Here is a 17,067-nt window from a genome sequence, read left to right as displayed (position 1 = left end):
GGACTATAAGGGCTCACCTGGTCGTCATGGGGCTAGAAGGGTTCACCTGGTCGTCATGGGGCTAGAAGGGTTCACCTGGTCGTCATGGGGCTGGAAGGGCTCACCTGGTCATCACGGTAACCAAATCCAGCATGGCAAATTGCTTTCTATGCACATACCGAAAATGTTAAATCAAGATTCGTTTAGTTTGTGTTTTTTTTTAGAAAGGCAAATAAGACGCTCATCTTAGAACTCTTCTCTAAAGCTTTATTTTTGTATTCTCCTGCCATGAGGCCAGACGGGCCCAGGCCGGCCTTCGGGCCTACCCAGCCCTGCTATCCTTGAACACAAGCCATGTCGCATAAATGTGCAACTGTTGCAAAATATGAATGCTGCGTGCAACATTATAAGAATGCTTAATGTGAAGCCACGCCACAAGGCTGCCCCCAAAAACGTCTCGAATCACTGCCATAGTCCGTGCAGAGCTCGCCTCGCGTCCTCACATCTGTCAACTTCGGCAGGATCTCTTACCTCCTCCATCTGCACACTATCTCTCTTCCTATTCCAGGTTTCCATTTCCCTCCTCCCTCCCCACCCCCATCTGCTGCGACCGAGATGCTGGGTCCACGCCTGCGTCACCGACTGCCCCGTAGTGCTGGCTACCCACGGCTCTGTGGCTCTCCTCTCTACAGCCTCTCTCTCTCCCCTCAGATCCCTCCTCAGACTCTGACGCACCTCCCGCTTCCCTCCCTCCCCACCTATCCTGCGAGGGCGCTTCTGAAACCGCTTCCCCACTCGCTCCCAACTTGAGAGATTCGTTCCAAGACCACCCTCTGTTTTCAAGACCTGAAATGATCTTGCTCTCAACTCCACTCCCCTGCTGGACCACTTCGCTCGGGCAGTCCCCGCGCTTTTGGTGAAACCCAAAGTCATTCTTCAGACTGTGGGGAGGTCACTCCTCCCCTGATTCTCACCACCACCCCCCATCCACCCACCCATCCGCCGTGTCTGGAATTATTTCCCCTCGGTTGTCCACACATCTGATGAACTCCTCCCCCCTTAACTCATTCTTCCACCTTTGCCAACTGAACATTAACGTCCCATTAAACGCTCACTATATTTCCCCCCACCTATCTGCCCTTTCCAATTCCCATATAAAATCGTCACCCATTATTGTTGTCTTATTCCCCCTTTATCCTCTCACCTAAGTCCACCCCACTTGGCCAAACGTTGTTGTTCCACGAATCTGCTCTCGTTGGCGACACGGGGGTGGCGGGGCGGTGACTGCCCGCGCGTGAACCGAGACGGCTCACTGCGCAAGATGCGTTGGCACGCCCCCTGTACACTCAGCCCAACCTCGTGGGTCGCGCGTTATCCTTTTTCTTATGCGTGCACGATTTTTGAGTGCGTCTATTGCGTGGATTGCCTGCCTTTTGGATGCGGGGTCCTGGAGGCGGATCTTGGCTGCTGTACGCTATGATGCGCACGCTGCTCTGGGAAGTTGCACTGTTCGTGGGTCCTGTTATCCGCGACCTATCGTTTGTGCTCCTCTTATCCGTGAACATGTTGCTGATAATAAGATTCACTTAGCGCTTCTGGAAGCTTGCTTCCTAACTAATAATTAATTTATAAAATATGAATAAGAGGGTCAAGTCACCCCACCTGATACCTCTACTGGACATGTGTGAAAAAAGCTTTATAGCTCATTGGATTCCTCTAGTATAAATACACATTCTGATTATGATTATCCGTGACAATGTGCATGCCATCGAGTGAATTAAGTACTTCCCAGGAGATTGCCTGCGGATAAACACGGATGAATGTTCCACATTACTCCTCTTTCTCATAATGTTTTGGAAAATAGGATACTTTTCATAAATAGGCTTTCATATATTTGCCGACGCGACAAGTTGATTTGATTGTTTTCCTTACCCCGTGCAACCGATTAGCATGGTTGGCTACGTATGGTGCAAAAGAAGTTAAACATACATATACATACTATAAGGTGGTGGATTGTCATATTTTAAAATGTACACGACACCTACATGATCTAACCCACCAAACTCAGGATAATAACATTTTGCAGATCGATAAAGGAGCTGCGAGATAACAGTGGATAACAGGGTTGCGGTTGAGAGGCGTTACACTGTAAACTCTAAACAACATCATCGTCACCATCATCATCACCATCATCATCACCACCATCATCGTCAACACCACCATCATCGTCACCGTCATCGTCGTCATCTCACCACCATCGTCACTATCATCGTCACAAGGCACGCAGCCCAGAGCCCTATCGCGTCTATCAAGGTCAGCATCGGGACGGGGTTCAGCGTCCCATGATAGCAGCCGTTACTGCCACGGGACTCTAACCGTGACCTTGACTCCTCCGAGGCAGCGCTCCCACACCTGAGAGCCGCCCGGACGCCGAGACTGAAACCAGGAACACGGCAACTCGGGTGCGCTCCAGACTCTTAACACGTGAGGTTTAATGAGAACCGTTTACAGGTACAAATAAAATACACAGCGTCAGTCAACGTATAAGTTACCTGCATAAATAAAATAAATACGTATTAAATAGATTTTTTGCAGTTACAAAATTATATTTAAAAATGCATTGCATCAACCATTGTTACAGTTCAAAATGAACCTGTCAATTGCTAATGAAGGGAGCCTATCCTGTCATCCAATCGGGGCACGCGACCCTCCGCCCAGCATCCCACACATACAGTACCCCTCCCCCACACTTTGTTCACCTGCACATTGTCACTAAAATACACCTGGACTGCACATAACCTCCCCCCCCCCCCCGCCCTCTACAACCAGGGTACGAATAGAACATCCCACTGGTTGAACCCCTACAGCTGTTTAATGGAACACTTAACTCTCGCTCCCGTCGGGTGAGCCCCCCGTTGGGGGTCTGCGTCGAAGATGAAGGTGGAGGACACAGCGCTGCTAATACTATACACCGAGCTAAATGTACGCTGGCGTGTCACACAAGACCACGATGACGACGACGACACCGAATAGGGGAAGAGTCTTCACAAAATGTACAGCGTGTGCGCGCCTCAGCACGAGTCCCCTTTCCGTCAGGCCGGTCCTCCTCGCTCCGTCTCCACAGCGGGGGGGAGCGGGGGCGGGGGGGTAGCTCCCTCGTTTGCTCGTCCGCCCGAAGGCAGTTCGTTGGTTCGCCGCGTGGGGCTTCGTCAGCGCAGGCACCTGCAGCCATTGGCGGAGACATTCTCCAGCGTCTTCCACTCCAGCGACGAGTCCATGAAGGACACGTCCTCGAAGCCCACGGGCCGGCAGCAGGGCTGCGCGCTACTCCGCGATGCCACCAGGTCACCCTTCAGGTCGAGCAGGTGCTCCAGCACCATCTGGTACATGTTGCGGTCCTGGCGGCAGCTGCCGCCACAGTACTTGAAGCGCAGCGTCTCGTCCGAGTCGTAGCCCAGTCCCAGCTCCCTCACGGTGACCTGCACGACACGCAACCGGCACGACTGGTCGGCCTTGCGGCCGCGGCCACCACCGCCATTGCCGCGGCCACGGCCGCCCTTCTTGCCCAGGCGGCTCCGCCTCTCCCCGTGTAGCGAGCGCTCTGTACGGAGCAGGACTCGCCGAAGGGGCCCGGGGACGCCGGGTGCCCAGCCGAGCCTCGAGTCGTCTGCGGCATGGAGCGGACGGGGCGGAGAGAGGGGGCACGCAGGCATGTGTGAGACCTCGGCGAAGGCCGCAGGCCACTCTCCTCGCCGCACACACCACGCTCCTCACCACGCACGCTCCTCACCATGCACAACGCTCACCAGCCCTAACACCCTTCACGAGACAAAGCACTCATCAGCGATAACATATTTCACCACTCACACACTGCTCACCACCTCTCACCGGCACTTATACCCTTCATCGCACACCGCTCACCAGCACTAACACCCATTACCACTCACCGCTCGCACACCGCTCATCAACTCTAACCAGCACTAACACTCCTCGCTACTCACATCTCACCAGAGCTGCCGACCCTCTGTTATTAAACTGGGTTCTCAAGTCCAGCAAGCTGATGGCATCCACCCAGGTCACTGATGACTACACAAAAAAATGTTCATGCTAAATTTGGGTTGCACTTAGCTAACTTCTACTCACGCTGTGACCATCATGCGACAAACCTTGTAGAACAAGAAGGGATCTCAGAGGTAGCACTGTGATATCCGCTTCCGTCGGCTTTTTTTGCATAGATTGTCATTATGCTCGTTCACCCGGGAAAGCCCTCACACTGAGACTCGATACTTTTTCAGGAGGCTCCTGTCAGGTTGTTGTAGTAGAGGGAGCGATGCTGCTGCTGTCCCTGTATGTCATCCCAATTCAGAATTTTAAAGGGTTTTTTTTTCATTTTGGGATGTTTTGACTAATACCGGTTACGCTGGACGTTTTACATATATAATAAAACATCTATTTTAGCTGCAAAAGATGGCAACTGCCGTACTATAAATATAATTGATTCCCTCAACGCGTTACAAAATGATAGCAACCAGCGGGATTGTAATGCTCTTCACATGGACAGACATCTCCACCAGCAGCGGCGTATACATCTCTCCTTCTGAACCCAACACGATAACAACAGCAACGACACCACCACACGACCTGTAACAACAACAACACGATAACAACACCACCGCCACACGACCTGCCTGTACATTGCATCTTAATGTCGCTGCATGTTAAATGCCTTACGAATGCACGAATTAAACAATTTGATTGCAGTATTTAAACAAAATCCAATTGTGAGTTAACAATAATAAAAAATAAGTGAGAAGTAACCGGGGAGTACAAAGAGAATAACTTTTCAATTACAGGAGGTAGTTGTTCAGCCGGGACTTAAAACGTCTCCATTGACTACGGGTTCCTAACTTCCAAGGACAGGGAATGCCAGAAGCCTGGGTGCTGTACAAACGAAAGCCCCATTACTCCAGGTTCGCACCTTGGGAGCACGGTACACCGAGTAGGGCATGATCGGTCGATGTCAAGAGATGACATGACAATTTTTTAGTGCTAAAAAAATATAAACTATTTTTTATTTTACCAGGTAAGGCCCATTGAGCTATTTTGCTCTTTTTCAGAAGCAACCTGGCTATCACAAATGATAGCTCAACGAAGTGGCTTATCATGTGGAAATTTATAGCAGCCAAATAACTGTAAACGGATGTTGATTATAAATGTGAAGGGAAAAACCAGAGGACTCGTAGAACAATCAATGCCACCACGGGGAGAGAGACATGCAAACTCCAAATATACAGCAGGCATCAGAGTCGGGATAGAACCCACGACCTCCTGTATGCCAGGCGAGGCAGAATATATATTGCCACTGGGGCCACCAATGCAGAGTTGACTCATGAAGCTAATGCAGGGTTGAATAGTAAACAGTGACCTCCCTCCCACTGAGCCAGGTCCACCCTGGACCAGTGCAGGCATCACTTGCCACCGATGTTAGCAGCGGCCAGAAATCAAAACTTTTAACACCTCAAGAGTTCATAGCTCCACTCCTGTGTATACACGTGTGTTTGTCTATGGGTACGTATGTATAGATGCACACACACACACACACGTATACATGTGTGTGTGCGTACGGTATTATGTGCTAGAGTAGTGGAGTGGTTAGCGTACCGCGCTACAAACGACCCGAGTTCGATTCCCACTCACAGCCGGACATCAGTGACAAATATCTGAACCAGTCCTGGGCATCCCCTTAGGTCGATTTAAAAATGTGTATCTAGCGTGATGTTTCATAAACACTAGCAGTGGGGAGACAAAGATGGCCGGGGCGTGGTACTCGCCATACCACGCCTTCTCGTATGCATTCCCCGGCCTTCATGGGTTCTACTCGCGAAGTGCCCTTGCCCCGACGGACTGCTAGAGGTGGCATCTCTGAGTGGGCACGCATAACGTTCTGTCGGCGCGCCACCTCGAGGTGACGCGCTGGGTTTGGCAGTTGAAGGGGGATTCTCATGCTCGGCATTGTGAGGGAAGGGGACAAAGTGGGTGGACGGGTGGGTGGGTGGATGAGTTTTACTGACGTCACCCAGGGCTCCGCTTTGCTCTCACCGCCACACGCGACGTCACCACGAGCCGGGGGGACAGGTGCTGCGTTTAGAGTGGTAATGGGGTGGGGGGTTGCGCCATTGCACACCGATCGGCGCGATCGGCACGGAGCGACGCTGGCGAGGCAGAGTAGCCGCCGGGTACGGCACGACGGCCCGCGCCCAAGTGGCCGCCGCCGCACCGGGGGGGCTGCCCTCATGGTCACCATGGAGGTACCCCCCTCCTCCCCGCGATTGCTACGAAGCAGGGGCGGGGGGTTTCGCCAATTTGGTTGATTTGGAGGCGGCTCACCGAAATCTTAGGAAAGGCCCACTGAGCTATGTAGCTCTTTTGTCAGAAGCGACCTGGCCAATCGCAAACGATAGCTCAACGAAGTGGCTTATCATCATGAGGAAATTCATATCAGCAGCAAAATACTCTGAACGTGTGACGTTGACTTCAAATGTGGAGGGGAAACCGGGAGGACCCGGAGAAAAAATCCACACGACTACACGCAAACTTCAAATATTCAGCAAACGTCAAGGTCGGGATCGAACCCACGACCTCCTGTATACCAGGTTTCAAGTTTCAAGTTTTCAAGTTTTCAAGTTTCATTTATTAGGTATAGCCCTGTGAGCCATGCGGCTCTTAAGTCGCGTGCAACAAACATAATTTTAACACAGAACATCTTAAAGCGACAACGCGTAACAGAAACATCCTGGAATAAACCAGCAAATATTCCACGCAAAAAAAACGTATTAAAACGCTGTGTGCAAAAATCAATGTGGTGCAAACCAACAACAACAACTATAAGACAATTTAAGACCAGGTGAGGAAGATAACATCTCCTAGCCACCGTGGTGCCTCCCTGTTGTTCACCACCACCACCACATCTAGTGTTCCTCTCGCCGTGGCTGTGGCTATGAGTCACCAACTGCAGCCTAACAACCAACGAAACTGGAAAGTATTCCGTGACGAATGGAAGCCCTGATTGAGAGAGTAAGCGTCTGACATGGAACAACGGCAGTGGGGAAGATTAAGGGTGGGGCACGGGGGTGGTGGAGGGGGGGCACGTGGGGAGGACGCAGGGGTCTCGTTATCTCCCCCTTAAACTCCAGTGCTCGTGACCCCCCCCCCCCACCACGGGCCAAGGGTCACCGGTCTTCATCAGTCAAACACAACAGACGTTCTTAACACACCGCATTAGCCCGACGATGAGGGTGGCAACGATTGTGTAGCCACCCTGGGATATGGCAAGGTGGCTGGAGACTCAGACTGGATTTAGCACCTACTTTATTTCATTTTAAAATAATTTCTCAACGAAACTAAGAATAATCTAAATTTCAGATGTTACACCGGGTGTATTTCGCATCTCAAATCTCTTTGATTCAATTATAATCCGCTATCAATTCAACATGCTCCAAAAAACACGTTAAAATATCAGTATGAATAAACGATTTCAATTGGCCATTTGTTTTACGTGTCTTTGTCAACTGCATTTAAACAGTTATTTGACCATCAATTTTTATTAAGCTAATAATTAAATACATTTGTTTTTTCTGAGTAAAACACTCAGCAATTTTTGTTAGGTGTGACACTGTCCCTACTTTACTCCGTAACCTTTCAACCCAATCATTTCGTCTTGTCTTACTCCACACCCGGGACGTGAATTACTGCTCCAGACTCGCGGCCTCAGTGATGATGAACACCACCAAAACAAAAAGTCAAAGATCTCCTGTATAGCCTCTATTAGACTGTCGGGGCAAATGCTGTTAGCGAGTAGCGCCTATGAAGGGCACATGAGAGGTGGGTGGTCAGCACCGTGTCCGGCCGCCTTTGTCTCCCCAAGTGGCGATGTTGACACACTGCAACAGCTACTCATTTGAGGCTGAGTCGACCTAGGGGAGGCCCAGGACCGATTCAGAAAATCGTCACGAGCGTTGGCCATGAGCGGGAATCGAACTTAGGTCGCCGGGTTTGTAGCGCAGCATAGCATTAACTGTTGGACTACCGCTCCCCACATGAACACCACCACCTCCACCACAACCACTACAACCACCACCACCACGACCACCACCACTATGACCAGCATCACCACGACCACCACTATGACCACCACCTCCCACGACGGCTTCAGGAGAGGGACTCTGCTCTGACCTGTGAGCGCGCCATCAGCAGCACGGGAATGCACCCGTGGGGCCCCATGGCCGAACACGGTCATTAGGCTGTCTCTGATGGGGGTCACATGGCTGATGGGCAGGGTCACATGACTGATGAGGTCACACGACTGTCTACTTTAGGGATCACGTGACTCTCTCGGACGAAGTCACCCGACTCGAATGGGGTCAACGCGATGGATGAGATCACGAGTCACGTGACTCTCGGATGGGGGTGGTGGGGCGGTCACGTGACACTCACGCTGCTGGTGCCGCGCGTCATCCTCGGCGGCGCTGGTCAGGGCGGGGGGCGCCGTGGGTGCGATGAGGTCGGCGAGGTGGTCGGGGTCGATAGAGTCGGCGGGGTCGATGGGGTCGGCGGGTCGCACCTGTAGGCCCGAGGAGGGTGGCGTCGTACTCATTGTGTGCCGCCCGCTCGCCCCGGGGGGGATGGAGGCAGAGGCCGCCATGAGGAGCAGCAGCAGAGATGCTGCCGCCTGCGGGAGATAAGAGACGCGGTTTGAGAGCGAGTCAACGGGGGGCAAGCCGCAGGGCCGCAAATCGGGAGGCTGGGTGTTAATGTAGCTGGGCGTACGTCGGCTTCATTGATACGAGCCCCCATTGCCACGTGTTCCTAAGCGGGTGCCCACTCTTGGACGCTCCTATTTCGTATTCCACAAGAAACGGGATGACTCCGCACATGGGGTGAGGGTATGTGCCGTCACCGCCCGCGCAGGTAGCGCCGCCGTCGCCCCTGCCAGCAGCTTCCCTCGCCGGCCGTCCTGGCAGTGATGAGCGGCGCTGTCGCTCCGGTGCTCGCCGTTTGGTTCACCCCACCCCCCCCGGTTGGAAGACACAACACTCTCGCTGCCTCTCTGCCGTCAAGGACGTCGCATGCCCAGTGTGGAATCTGTTTTCCTCGTCCTAATTTGGCCTTGGTCAATCCACTGCTGGATGAGGGTTCCCCAAAGCAGTGGCCTCCCGATAACCCCCACAGGTCCCACGATGCAACAATGCCTCCCACCCAGGTTGGCTGAGCCTGAGTTAGATCCCATGAGATCGCTAGGCAATCCTACGCTGTTGCCAGTCTCGGAGTTGAATGCGCATGGATTTTTGTTCCAGACGCATTCTGTGAACTGGGCGATAGGGTCAGAGTCTGGGTTTAGGTCAGGGTTGAGGTGAGAATCAGGGTTGAGGTCAGGGTCAAAGTCACAGAACATTTTTGGCCAAGCCTCTGTTGTAGAAATAAGGGTTTGGCTTAGCGTTTCAGTAGGGGTTAGGGCTGGAGGTCGGGTTATGGTTAGAGATACGGTTTGGTTAAGGCTAAAGTGAGGGTTATGGATAAGACTAGAGTTAGGCTGAGGGTTATAGTGAGGGTGACGGCAAGAGCTGGGTTTAGGTTTATTTTTTGAGGCAGGGCTAGGTTTAAGTTTGGATCATGGCTCAGGCTACAGGGCTGGCATTGACATGGTTAGAGTTAGGTCTGAGTGAAGCATTAAAGTAGGAGAGCGGTGCATCCCGCGGGCCGTCGGGACACCCACGGTGGAGAGGGGTTCGGACAGTGGCTCTGCCAGGGAGGGCTCGCATCGGCCGGCAGGATCCAGCACAATGAGTCACGTTCTCGTGGCGCTGTATTCTATCTCCAGCATTTGGCGAGCGCAGGGATACCGCCGCGGCCAAGACTCAGGTGGCTTCCCCAATGGCGACGCGAGTTCACGCAAAGTGACGTTCCTGTCGGACCGCCCTCACCGGGGTTATCGTGATCCCACGTCTCGGCCAGATGGGACGCAGCTCTCAGCCTCGGTGGACAATGTCGACGGTGCAACGCCGCACGCCGGCGGACAAGCGGAATGCACAGCAGGCCGGGTGGGAGAGCAGCTGCCAGGGAGAAGCTGCCCTTGAAGCTGCGCTCAACGCCCTCGCCTGCACCTCACTCATGCCTCACTCGCCTCGAGCTCGAGCATGAGCATCTACCTGCTTGCGCCTCGTGCCTCGCCCGCCCCTCACCTGCACCTTGCCCGCCCCTCACCTGCAACTCACCCGCATCTCACTTGCCTGTGATTCACTCGCCTGTGCCTCACTCGCCTGCACTTCACTCGCCTGCACCTCGCTTACACCTCGAGCGTGAGTGCCTCCCCCATGAAGCCCCACGAAGAGGATATTTACCCTGCGCCTCTACAGAGGTGTGTGAGAGACAGGGAGTTGTGTGCGGGGTTTAACCAGGTTGGATTATGCAAGGAGCTCACAGATAACCCGAAAGATCTGGAAACAGTGCAATCAGTGAGCTTCTCCAGCAGGCGAGGGTTACGTAGCTGGAGCTAGAGAAGAGATGGAAGAAGGCATGGAGATGATCTGGTAAGGACGATGTGGACCTGAGTTGGACTTGCCGATAATTAACCGGTACGAGCGTTGTCAAGATCGGCTTCTGCAGAGGAGGCTCGTGAAGGACACTACTGGCCAGTTGCAGGCAGTCGCCCTCCAACAACAATGGAGGGTGGTATAATGATGCTCAAAATAACGAGCGGAGCTCCGGGGCGCGGAAACAGCAAGTTGGCACAGTGGGGAACGCAGGTGGTGCATTTGCCAGTCATCTCAGGCAATCTACCGATAACAGCTGGGTCCGTCCTGTGATCTTCTCCAGCGAGCCTTCGAAACTTAACGTGGCCTCAAATTGCACCTGGCCTGGCACAAGCGCCATGGTGACATGACCGCCACTTTGTGGCAAATGGTTGCTGTTGTTGGTCTGTGAGTGAGACGGGTGTCAATTAGCAATTGTGGGTGAGAAATGTTTATGTGATTGAGACAGTGTGTGTGAAAGTGAGACAGGAGTGAGACAGGTGGCTGTGATACAGGTGTGAGGCAGGTGGCTATGAGTGAGACAGGTGTGAGTGAGACAGGTGTGTGTGAGGCAGGTGTGTTTGAGTGAGACAGGTGTGAGACAGGTGTGAGTGAGACAGGTGTGGAACAAGTGTGTGTGAGTGAGACAGGTGTGTTGTGTAAGTGAGACAGGTGCATGTGAGAGTGAGGCAGGTATGTGTGAGAGTGAGGCAGGTGTCTGTGAGGCAGGTGTGTGAGAGTGAGGCAGGTGTGTGTGAGAGTGAGGCAAGTGTGTTGTATGAGTGAGGCAAGTGTATTGTGAGAGTGAGACAGGTGTGTGTGAGAGTGAGGCAAGTGTATTGTGAGAGTGAGACAGGTGTGTGTGAGAGTGAGGCAAGTGTGCTGTGAGAGTGAGACAGGTGTGTGTGAGAGCGAGACAGGTGTGTGTGAGAGTGAGGCAGGTGTGTTGTGAGTGAGGCAGGTGTGCTGTGAGTGAGGCAGGTGTGTGTGAGAGTGAGGCAGGTGTGAGTGAGGCAGGTGTGCTGTGAGAGTGAGGCAGGTGTGTTGTGAGTGAGGCAAGTGTGTGTGTGTGAGACAGGTGTGTGTCAGAGGGAGGCAGGTGTGTGTGAGAGTGAGGCAGGTGTGCGTGAGAGTGAGGCAGGTGTGTGTGAGAGTGAGACAGGTGTGTGTGAGAGCGAGACAGGTGTGTGTGAGAGTGAGGCAGGTGTGTTGTGAGTGAGGCAGGTGTGCTGTGAGTGAGGCAGGTGTGTTGTGAGAGTGAGACAGGTGTGTGAGAGTGAGACAGGTGTGTGTGAGAGTGAGACAGGTGTGTTGTGAGTGAGGCAAGTGTGTGTGAGAGTGAGGCAGGTGTGTTGTGAGAGTGAGACAGGTGTGTTGTGAGTGAGGCAAGTGTGTGTGTGTGAAACAGGTGTGTTGTGAGAGTGAGACAGGTGTGTGCGAGAGTGAGGCAGGTGTGTGTGAGAGTGAGACAGGTGTGTGTGAGAGTGATGCAGGTGTGTGTGAGAGTGAGGCAGGTGTGTGTGAGAGTGATGCAGGTGTGTGTGAGAGTGAGGCAGGTGTGTGTGAGAGTGAGGAAAGTGTGTTGTGAGTGAGGCAGGTGTGTGTGAGAGTGAGACAGGTGTGTGTGAGAGTGAGGCAGGTGTGTGTGAGAGTGAGGAAAGTGTGTTGTGAGTGAGGCAGGTGTGTGTGAGAGTGAGACAGGTGTGTGTGAGAGTGAGACAGGTGTGTGAGAGTGAGACAGGTGTGTTGTGAGGCAGGTGTGCTGTGAGAGTGAGACAGGTGTGTGAGAGTGAGGCAGGTGTGTGTGTGTGAGACAGGTGTGTGATAGTGAGACAGGTGTGAGAGTGAGACAGGTGTGAGAGTGAGACAGGTGTGTGAGAGTGAGGCAAGTGTGTGTGTGTGAGACAGGTGTGTGTGAGAGTGAGACAGGTGTGTTGTGAGAGTGAGACAGGTGTGTGTGAGAGTGAGACAGGTGTGTGTGAGAGTGAGGCAGGTGTGTGTGAGAGTGATGCAGGTGTGTGTGAGAGTGAGGCAGGTGTGTGTGAGAGTGAGGAAAGTGTGTTGTGAGTGAGGCAGGTGTGTGTGAGAGTGAGACAGGTGTGTGTGAGAGTGAGGCAGGTGTGTGTGAGAGTGAGGCAGGTGTGTGTGAGAGTGAGGAAAGTGTGTTGTGAGTGAGGCAGGTGTGTGTGAGAGTGAGACAGGTGTGTGTGAGAGTGAGACAGGTGTGTGAGAGTGAGACAGGTGTGTTGTGAGGCAGGTGTGCTGTGAGAGTGAGACAGGTGTGTGAGAGTGAGGCAGGTGTGTGTGTGTGAGACAGGTGTGTGAGAGTGAGACAGGTGTGAGAGTGAGACAGGTGTGAGAGTGAGACAGGTGTGTGAGAGTGAGGCAAGTGTGTGTGTGTGAGACAGGTGTGTGTGAGAGTGAGACAGGTGTGTTGTGAGAGTGAGACAGGTGTGTGTGAGAGTGAGACAGGTGTGTGTGAGAGTGAGGCAGCTTTGTGTGAGAGTGAGGCAGCTGTGTGTGGGACACAGTTGTGTCGTGTGTGTGAAAAAACGGTGGCTCAACGGGGGGCGGGGGGGTATCTTTGTGTGTTGTGTGATGATGACTCACGTGAGTGAGTGGGTGCGTGTGTGTTTGACGCTAAGTGGGTGTGTGAACCAGGTGCGACTGTGTGAGCGTGTGTGTGTATGTATTCGAGAGACGACGACCCAAGGTGTATTTACACGTTTATGGTCTGGGTGTCACGGACTGGGTTGCTTGCAGGTGCAAAGCGTGGGGGTAGGGAGGGTTCGTGTGCAGCTCCGGCGTAGAGGAGAGGTCTGTGTGTGGTCACTGAGTGACTGGGGGGTTAATGTGTTGTCCCGGTGTGATGCCGGCGTGGCTGTGCGGAGCCATGCCCATAGATACACGCTGGCTATGGTTGCCCTCTAGGCTATTTATAGAGTGTGTGAGTGTGCGTGTGGCGCATGTGTGTGTGGCGCATGTGTGTGTGTGTGGCACATATGTGTGGCGCGTGTGTGGCACATGTGTGTGAGTGTGCGTGTGGCGCATGTGTGTGTGTGGCACATGTGTGTGAGTGTGCGTGTGGCGCATGTGTGTGTGTGGCACATGTGTGTGAGTGTGCGTGTGGCGAATGTGTGTGTGTGTGGCACATGTGTGCGTGGCATGTGTGTGGCACATGTGTGTGAGTGTGTGCCCGTGCTGTCTGTAGAGAGGGGTAGTGTAGCGGTTAGCGCGCTGCGCTACGAACCTAGCGATCCGGGTTCGATTCCCACTCACGAACATCAGTGACGACCCACAACCTCCTTGTGGGCCGTGCCGGCCTTCATAGGTGCTCGCTAACAGCACTTTCCCATCCAGTCTGCCAAGGCTGCACGGGGGAGCTTCGTCTTTGTGATGGGCGTGTCGTTGTTGTGTGTTTAGTGGCGTGTGTGTAAGGGTATGCGGGGGCGGGAGTAAGAGTGTGAGCGCGAGTGTGAGTTTGTAATCGAGTGTAAGGGGTGTAGGAATGTGGCCGTGAATGTGTGAGCGCGTGTGTCAAATGTAACAATGTGTATTAGCGCGCGCGTGTGTGTGTGTCGCGGTTCGTGTAGCGTGTGTGTGTTGCGGTGCGTGTAGCGTGTGTGTCGCGGTGTGTGTGTGTAGCGTGTGTGTCGAGGTGCGTGTAGCGTGTGTGTGTCGCAGTGTGTGTGTCGCGGTTCGTGTAGCGTGTGTGTGTAGCGTGTGTGTGTGTAGCGTGTGTGTGTCGCGATGTTTGTGGGGAGCGGTTAGCGCGCTGCGCTACGGACCCAGCGACCCGAGTTCGATTTCCGTTCACGTCCAACACCAATGACGATTATCTGAACCGGTCCTAGGTCTCTCCATAGGTCGACTCAGCCTCAAATGAGCGCCTGACGTGGAGTGCGGTGCGATGTGTAAACATTGCCAGTGGGGATACAAAGGCGGCCAGGCGTGGTGTGTTGGCCACTCACTCCCGTCGTGTGCCGTTCCGGCCTTCGCTCACAGCACTTGCCCCCTACAGTCTGTTAAAGGCGACACGGGGGATCTATGTCCTTGTGCGTGTGTGTAAGAGAGAGAGTGTGTGTGCGTGTGTGTGACGGTGCCAGCGTGCGCCAGGGACTCGCCTCCACTATCTCACCGTTCTGCTCTCTCGTGCTCTCGCTGTGCGCTCTTTGGAACTCGCCGCGCGCTCTCTAAAGGCTGCTGCTGCGCCCTCGGGGCCTCCCACGCCGCCCTCCGGGGCTCCCGCTGCGCCGCCGCGCTGTCTGGAGGCGAACGTGCGTTCAGGGGCACCGGCAGTGCGTGCGCGCATGGCGCTGCTGGTGGTGGTGGTTCCGCGCCGGGGTCCGGGCGCGCTCCTGCCAACGAAACGGCGAGGGGTGCAAAGATCACACGGAGCGAGCGAGGTTGGAGGCTGCTGCTGCCCGTGCGCAACGTTTGTTTACGTTCCCTCCACCACCAGCAGTGCCAGCAACAGCACCGCTAGCAGGAGCAGCGCTAGCAGCAGGAGCAGCGCTAGCAGCAGGAGCAGCAGGAGCAGCAGGAGCAGCACGGGGCCCACGCGCCCGGGGAGCCTCAGCCCCAGCCGGGGCCGTGCCCGGAAGGAGACTCCGATCGACGCGTCGCACCCACGGCACATGGAGGAACCAGTTGGCTGAGTTCGAGATTATTGTTAGTGGAGGAGGGGTGGAGGATAAATCTCGAGGCAAGCACTCCGCGACAATTGGCTGACGTCAACAAGGGTGTCAATCACCGCTCAGGAATCCGCGCTCGGGGTTTGTCGACCGGGGGCGGTCATCGTCGCTCTTGCGTTGGGACGCGCGGGCACAAGAGGCGTGGGGGGAGGCGGAACACCGCGGGCACAGTTGCCGGCTCCTCTTGCGTATCATTGCCACTGAAGGCCCATTCCAACCCCCACGACACCCTACCCCGCCCTTCAAATCAGTGAGGGTGGCCCGGCTGGGCTCAGTGGACATAGCACTCCGAGCCGGCATCGCTGAACGCCTGGGTTGTAATCCGGGTTCTCGATTGTAACGAATTGATGGTCTCAGCCCGGTTACCAATGACTTTCACAGAGACCCATAGACCTACGCAGAGACCCACAGCCAGAGAGACTCATAGACTTACATCGACTGAGTTGTGATTAAAGCGGGTTCCCAAGTGTTGTGAGTTGATGGTCTCAGCCCAGTGACCAATGGCCGGACAAGAACAACCTTGACACTAAATGTGTGCTACTTTATCAGCCCCGCCTTGTTACAGCTCTTGAGCATTAACATTTTGCAGTTGATTGACAGGCAATGAACACTCTTAGCAGGGCACGTGGGCCCTGACGGCGAGCGGTTCCATTCGCTGTCACAGGCTGATGCACTGCTAGCTAGCTGCGTGATCCCGAGGGAATTAACGAAGGAATTTAAAAGCCACGTGTGCACTCTCACCGCACGAAGATACCCGCTATAGCCTTTAACAGGTTGTTGGGGCAAGGGCTGTTAGCAAGCACCTATTAAGGCCGGAACCGCACGGCACACGATGGGGTGGTGTGGCCAATTTCACGCTGCTTGGCTGCTTTGGTCTCCCCAACGCGGATGTTTACAGACCGTACCAGGTACTCGTTTGAGGCTGAGTCGACCTTGGGGAGGCCCAGGACCAGTTCACAATTCCTTCACCGATGTTGGCTGTAAGCGGGAATCAAACTCGGGTCGCTGAATCTGTGGCGCAGTGCGCTAACCACTGTGCCACCGCTCCCCACAAATACGCTCGGCGCGTGTCCCCTGTGCACCTGCACGCCGCACCCCGTGGCACAGAAGGTGTGGAGACCGCGCATCCAATCGATTGTTTACATTCACATTCTGTTCACAGGGAATAGGCGTGCACGCGCGGGCGTGAGAGACGCGTGCACGCGTGTGTTAGATGCGTGTGAGATACATGTGTGAGATGTGTGTGTGTGTTGAACGTCTTTCGCATCCTACGTAGCTAACTGTGCAAATCGGAGGTTCGGGGAAGGACAACAAACTAAACGCAAAAAGCAGTTCTAGAGAGTTTTCCATCTAGATGACGATTTAATAGAGCTCCCAGTGGCTTCCTAATATTGGAAGGAAGAGTATTCCAGACGTCCACAGTTAATCTGAAAGCGCGTGATGCAAAGATGCGTTTACACGCGTGTGGAATGCGTGTACACGTAGGTGAGATGCGTGTACACGCGTGTGATATGTAAGAACGTTTCATTGTATACGTACATGTCTGTACTGGATATGATGCAACGTAAAGCAACAGTCTGGGTGAATGATAATACGGCACTGACCAATTCACTCTGGTCACTCGCTCAGCGGCGGCTAGTCGCCTCCTTATCACTCTTCTGTCGCTACTACTACTGTGGTTTAACTGTTACCGTGACCTTCACTCGTTGATGCTTCCACCCACTTACCGGCCCACTCACTGACTCCCCTACTCACCCACCTACTTACCTAATAACACACCTACTCACCCACTCACATACCTACTCACCCACTCGCCCACCCACTCA

General features: G+C 54.0%; 1 protein-coding gene across 2 annotated transcripts in view; it reads right to left on the bottom strand.

Annotated features, from left to right (window-relative positions):
* Positions 1-2,442: 2,442 nt before the first annotated feature.
* The window catches only part of LOC142929848 (uncharacterized), a 156,853-nt gene continuing 142,228 nt past the window's right edge, over positions 2,443-17,067 (bottom strand). For both annotated transcript variants that reach the window (XM_076071956.1, XM_076071955.1), the window contains 3 exons: positions 14,686-14,905; positions 8,473-8,707; positions 2,443-3,646 (listed from right to left, as the gene is read on the bottom strand). In XM_076071956.1, the coding sequence (XP_075928071.1) occupies positions 3,189-3,646; positions 8,473-8,707; positions 14,686-14,859 (867 nt within the window). In that variant the 5' untranslated portion in view covers positions 14,860-14,905 and the 3' untranslated portion in view covers positions 2,443-3,188. The remainder of the gene's footprint in view (positions 3,647-8,472; positions 8,708-14,685; positions 14,906-17,067) is intronic.

The sequence above is a fragment of the Petromyzon marinus genome, chromosome 35 (genome assembly GCF_048934315.1).
Source record: "Petromyzon marinus isolate PM22_M1 ecotype Great Lakes invasive population chromosome 35, UKy_Petmar_22M1.pri1.0, whole genome shotgun sequence".
Lineage (NCBI taxonomy): Eukaryota > Metazoa > Chordata > Hyperoartia > Petromyzontiformes > Petromyzontidae > Petromyzon > Petromyzon marinus.
This window is presented reverse-complemented; position numbering and strand designations above follow the sequence as displayed.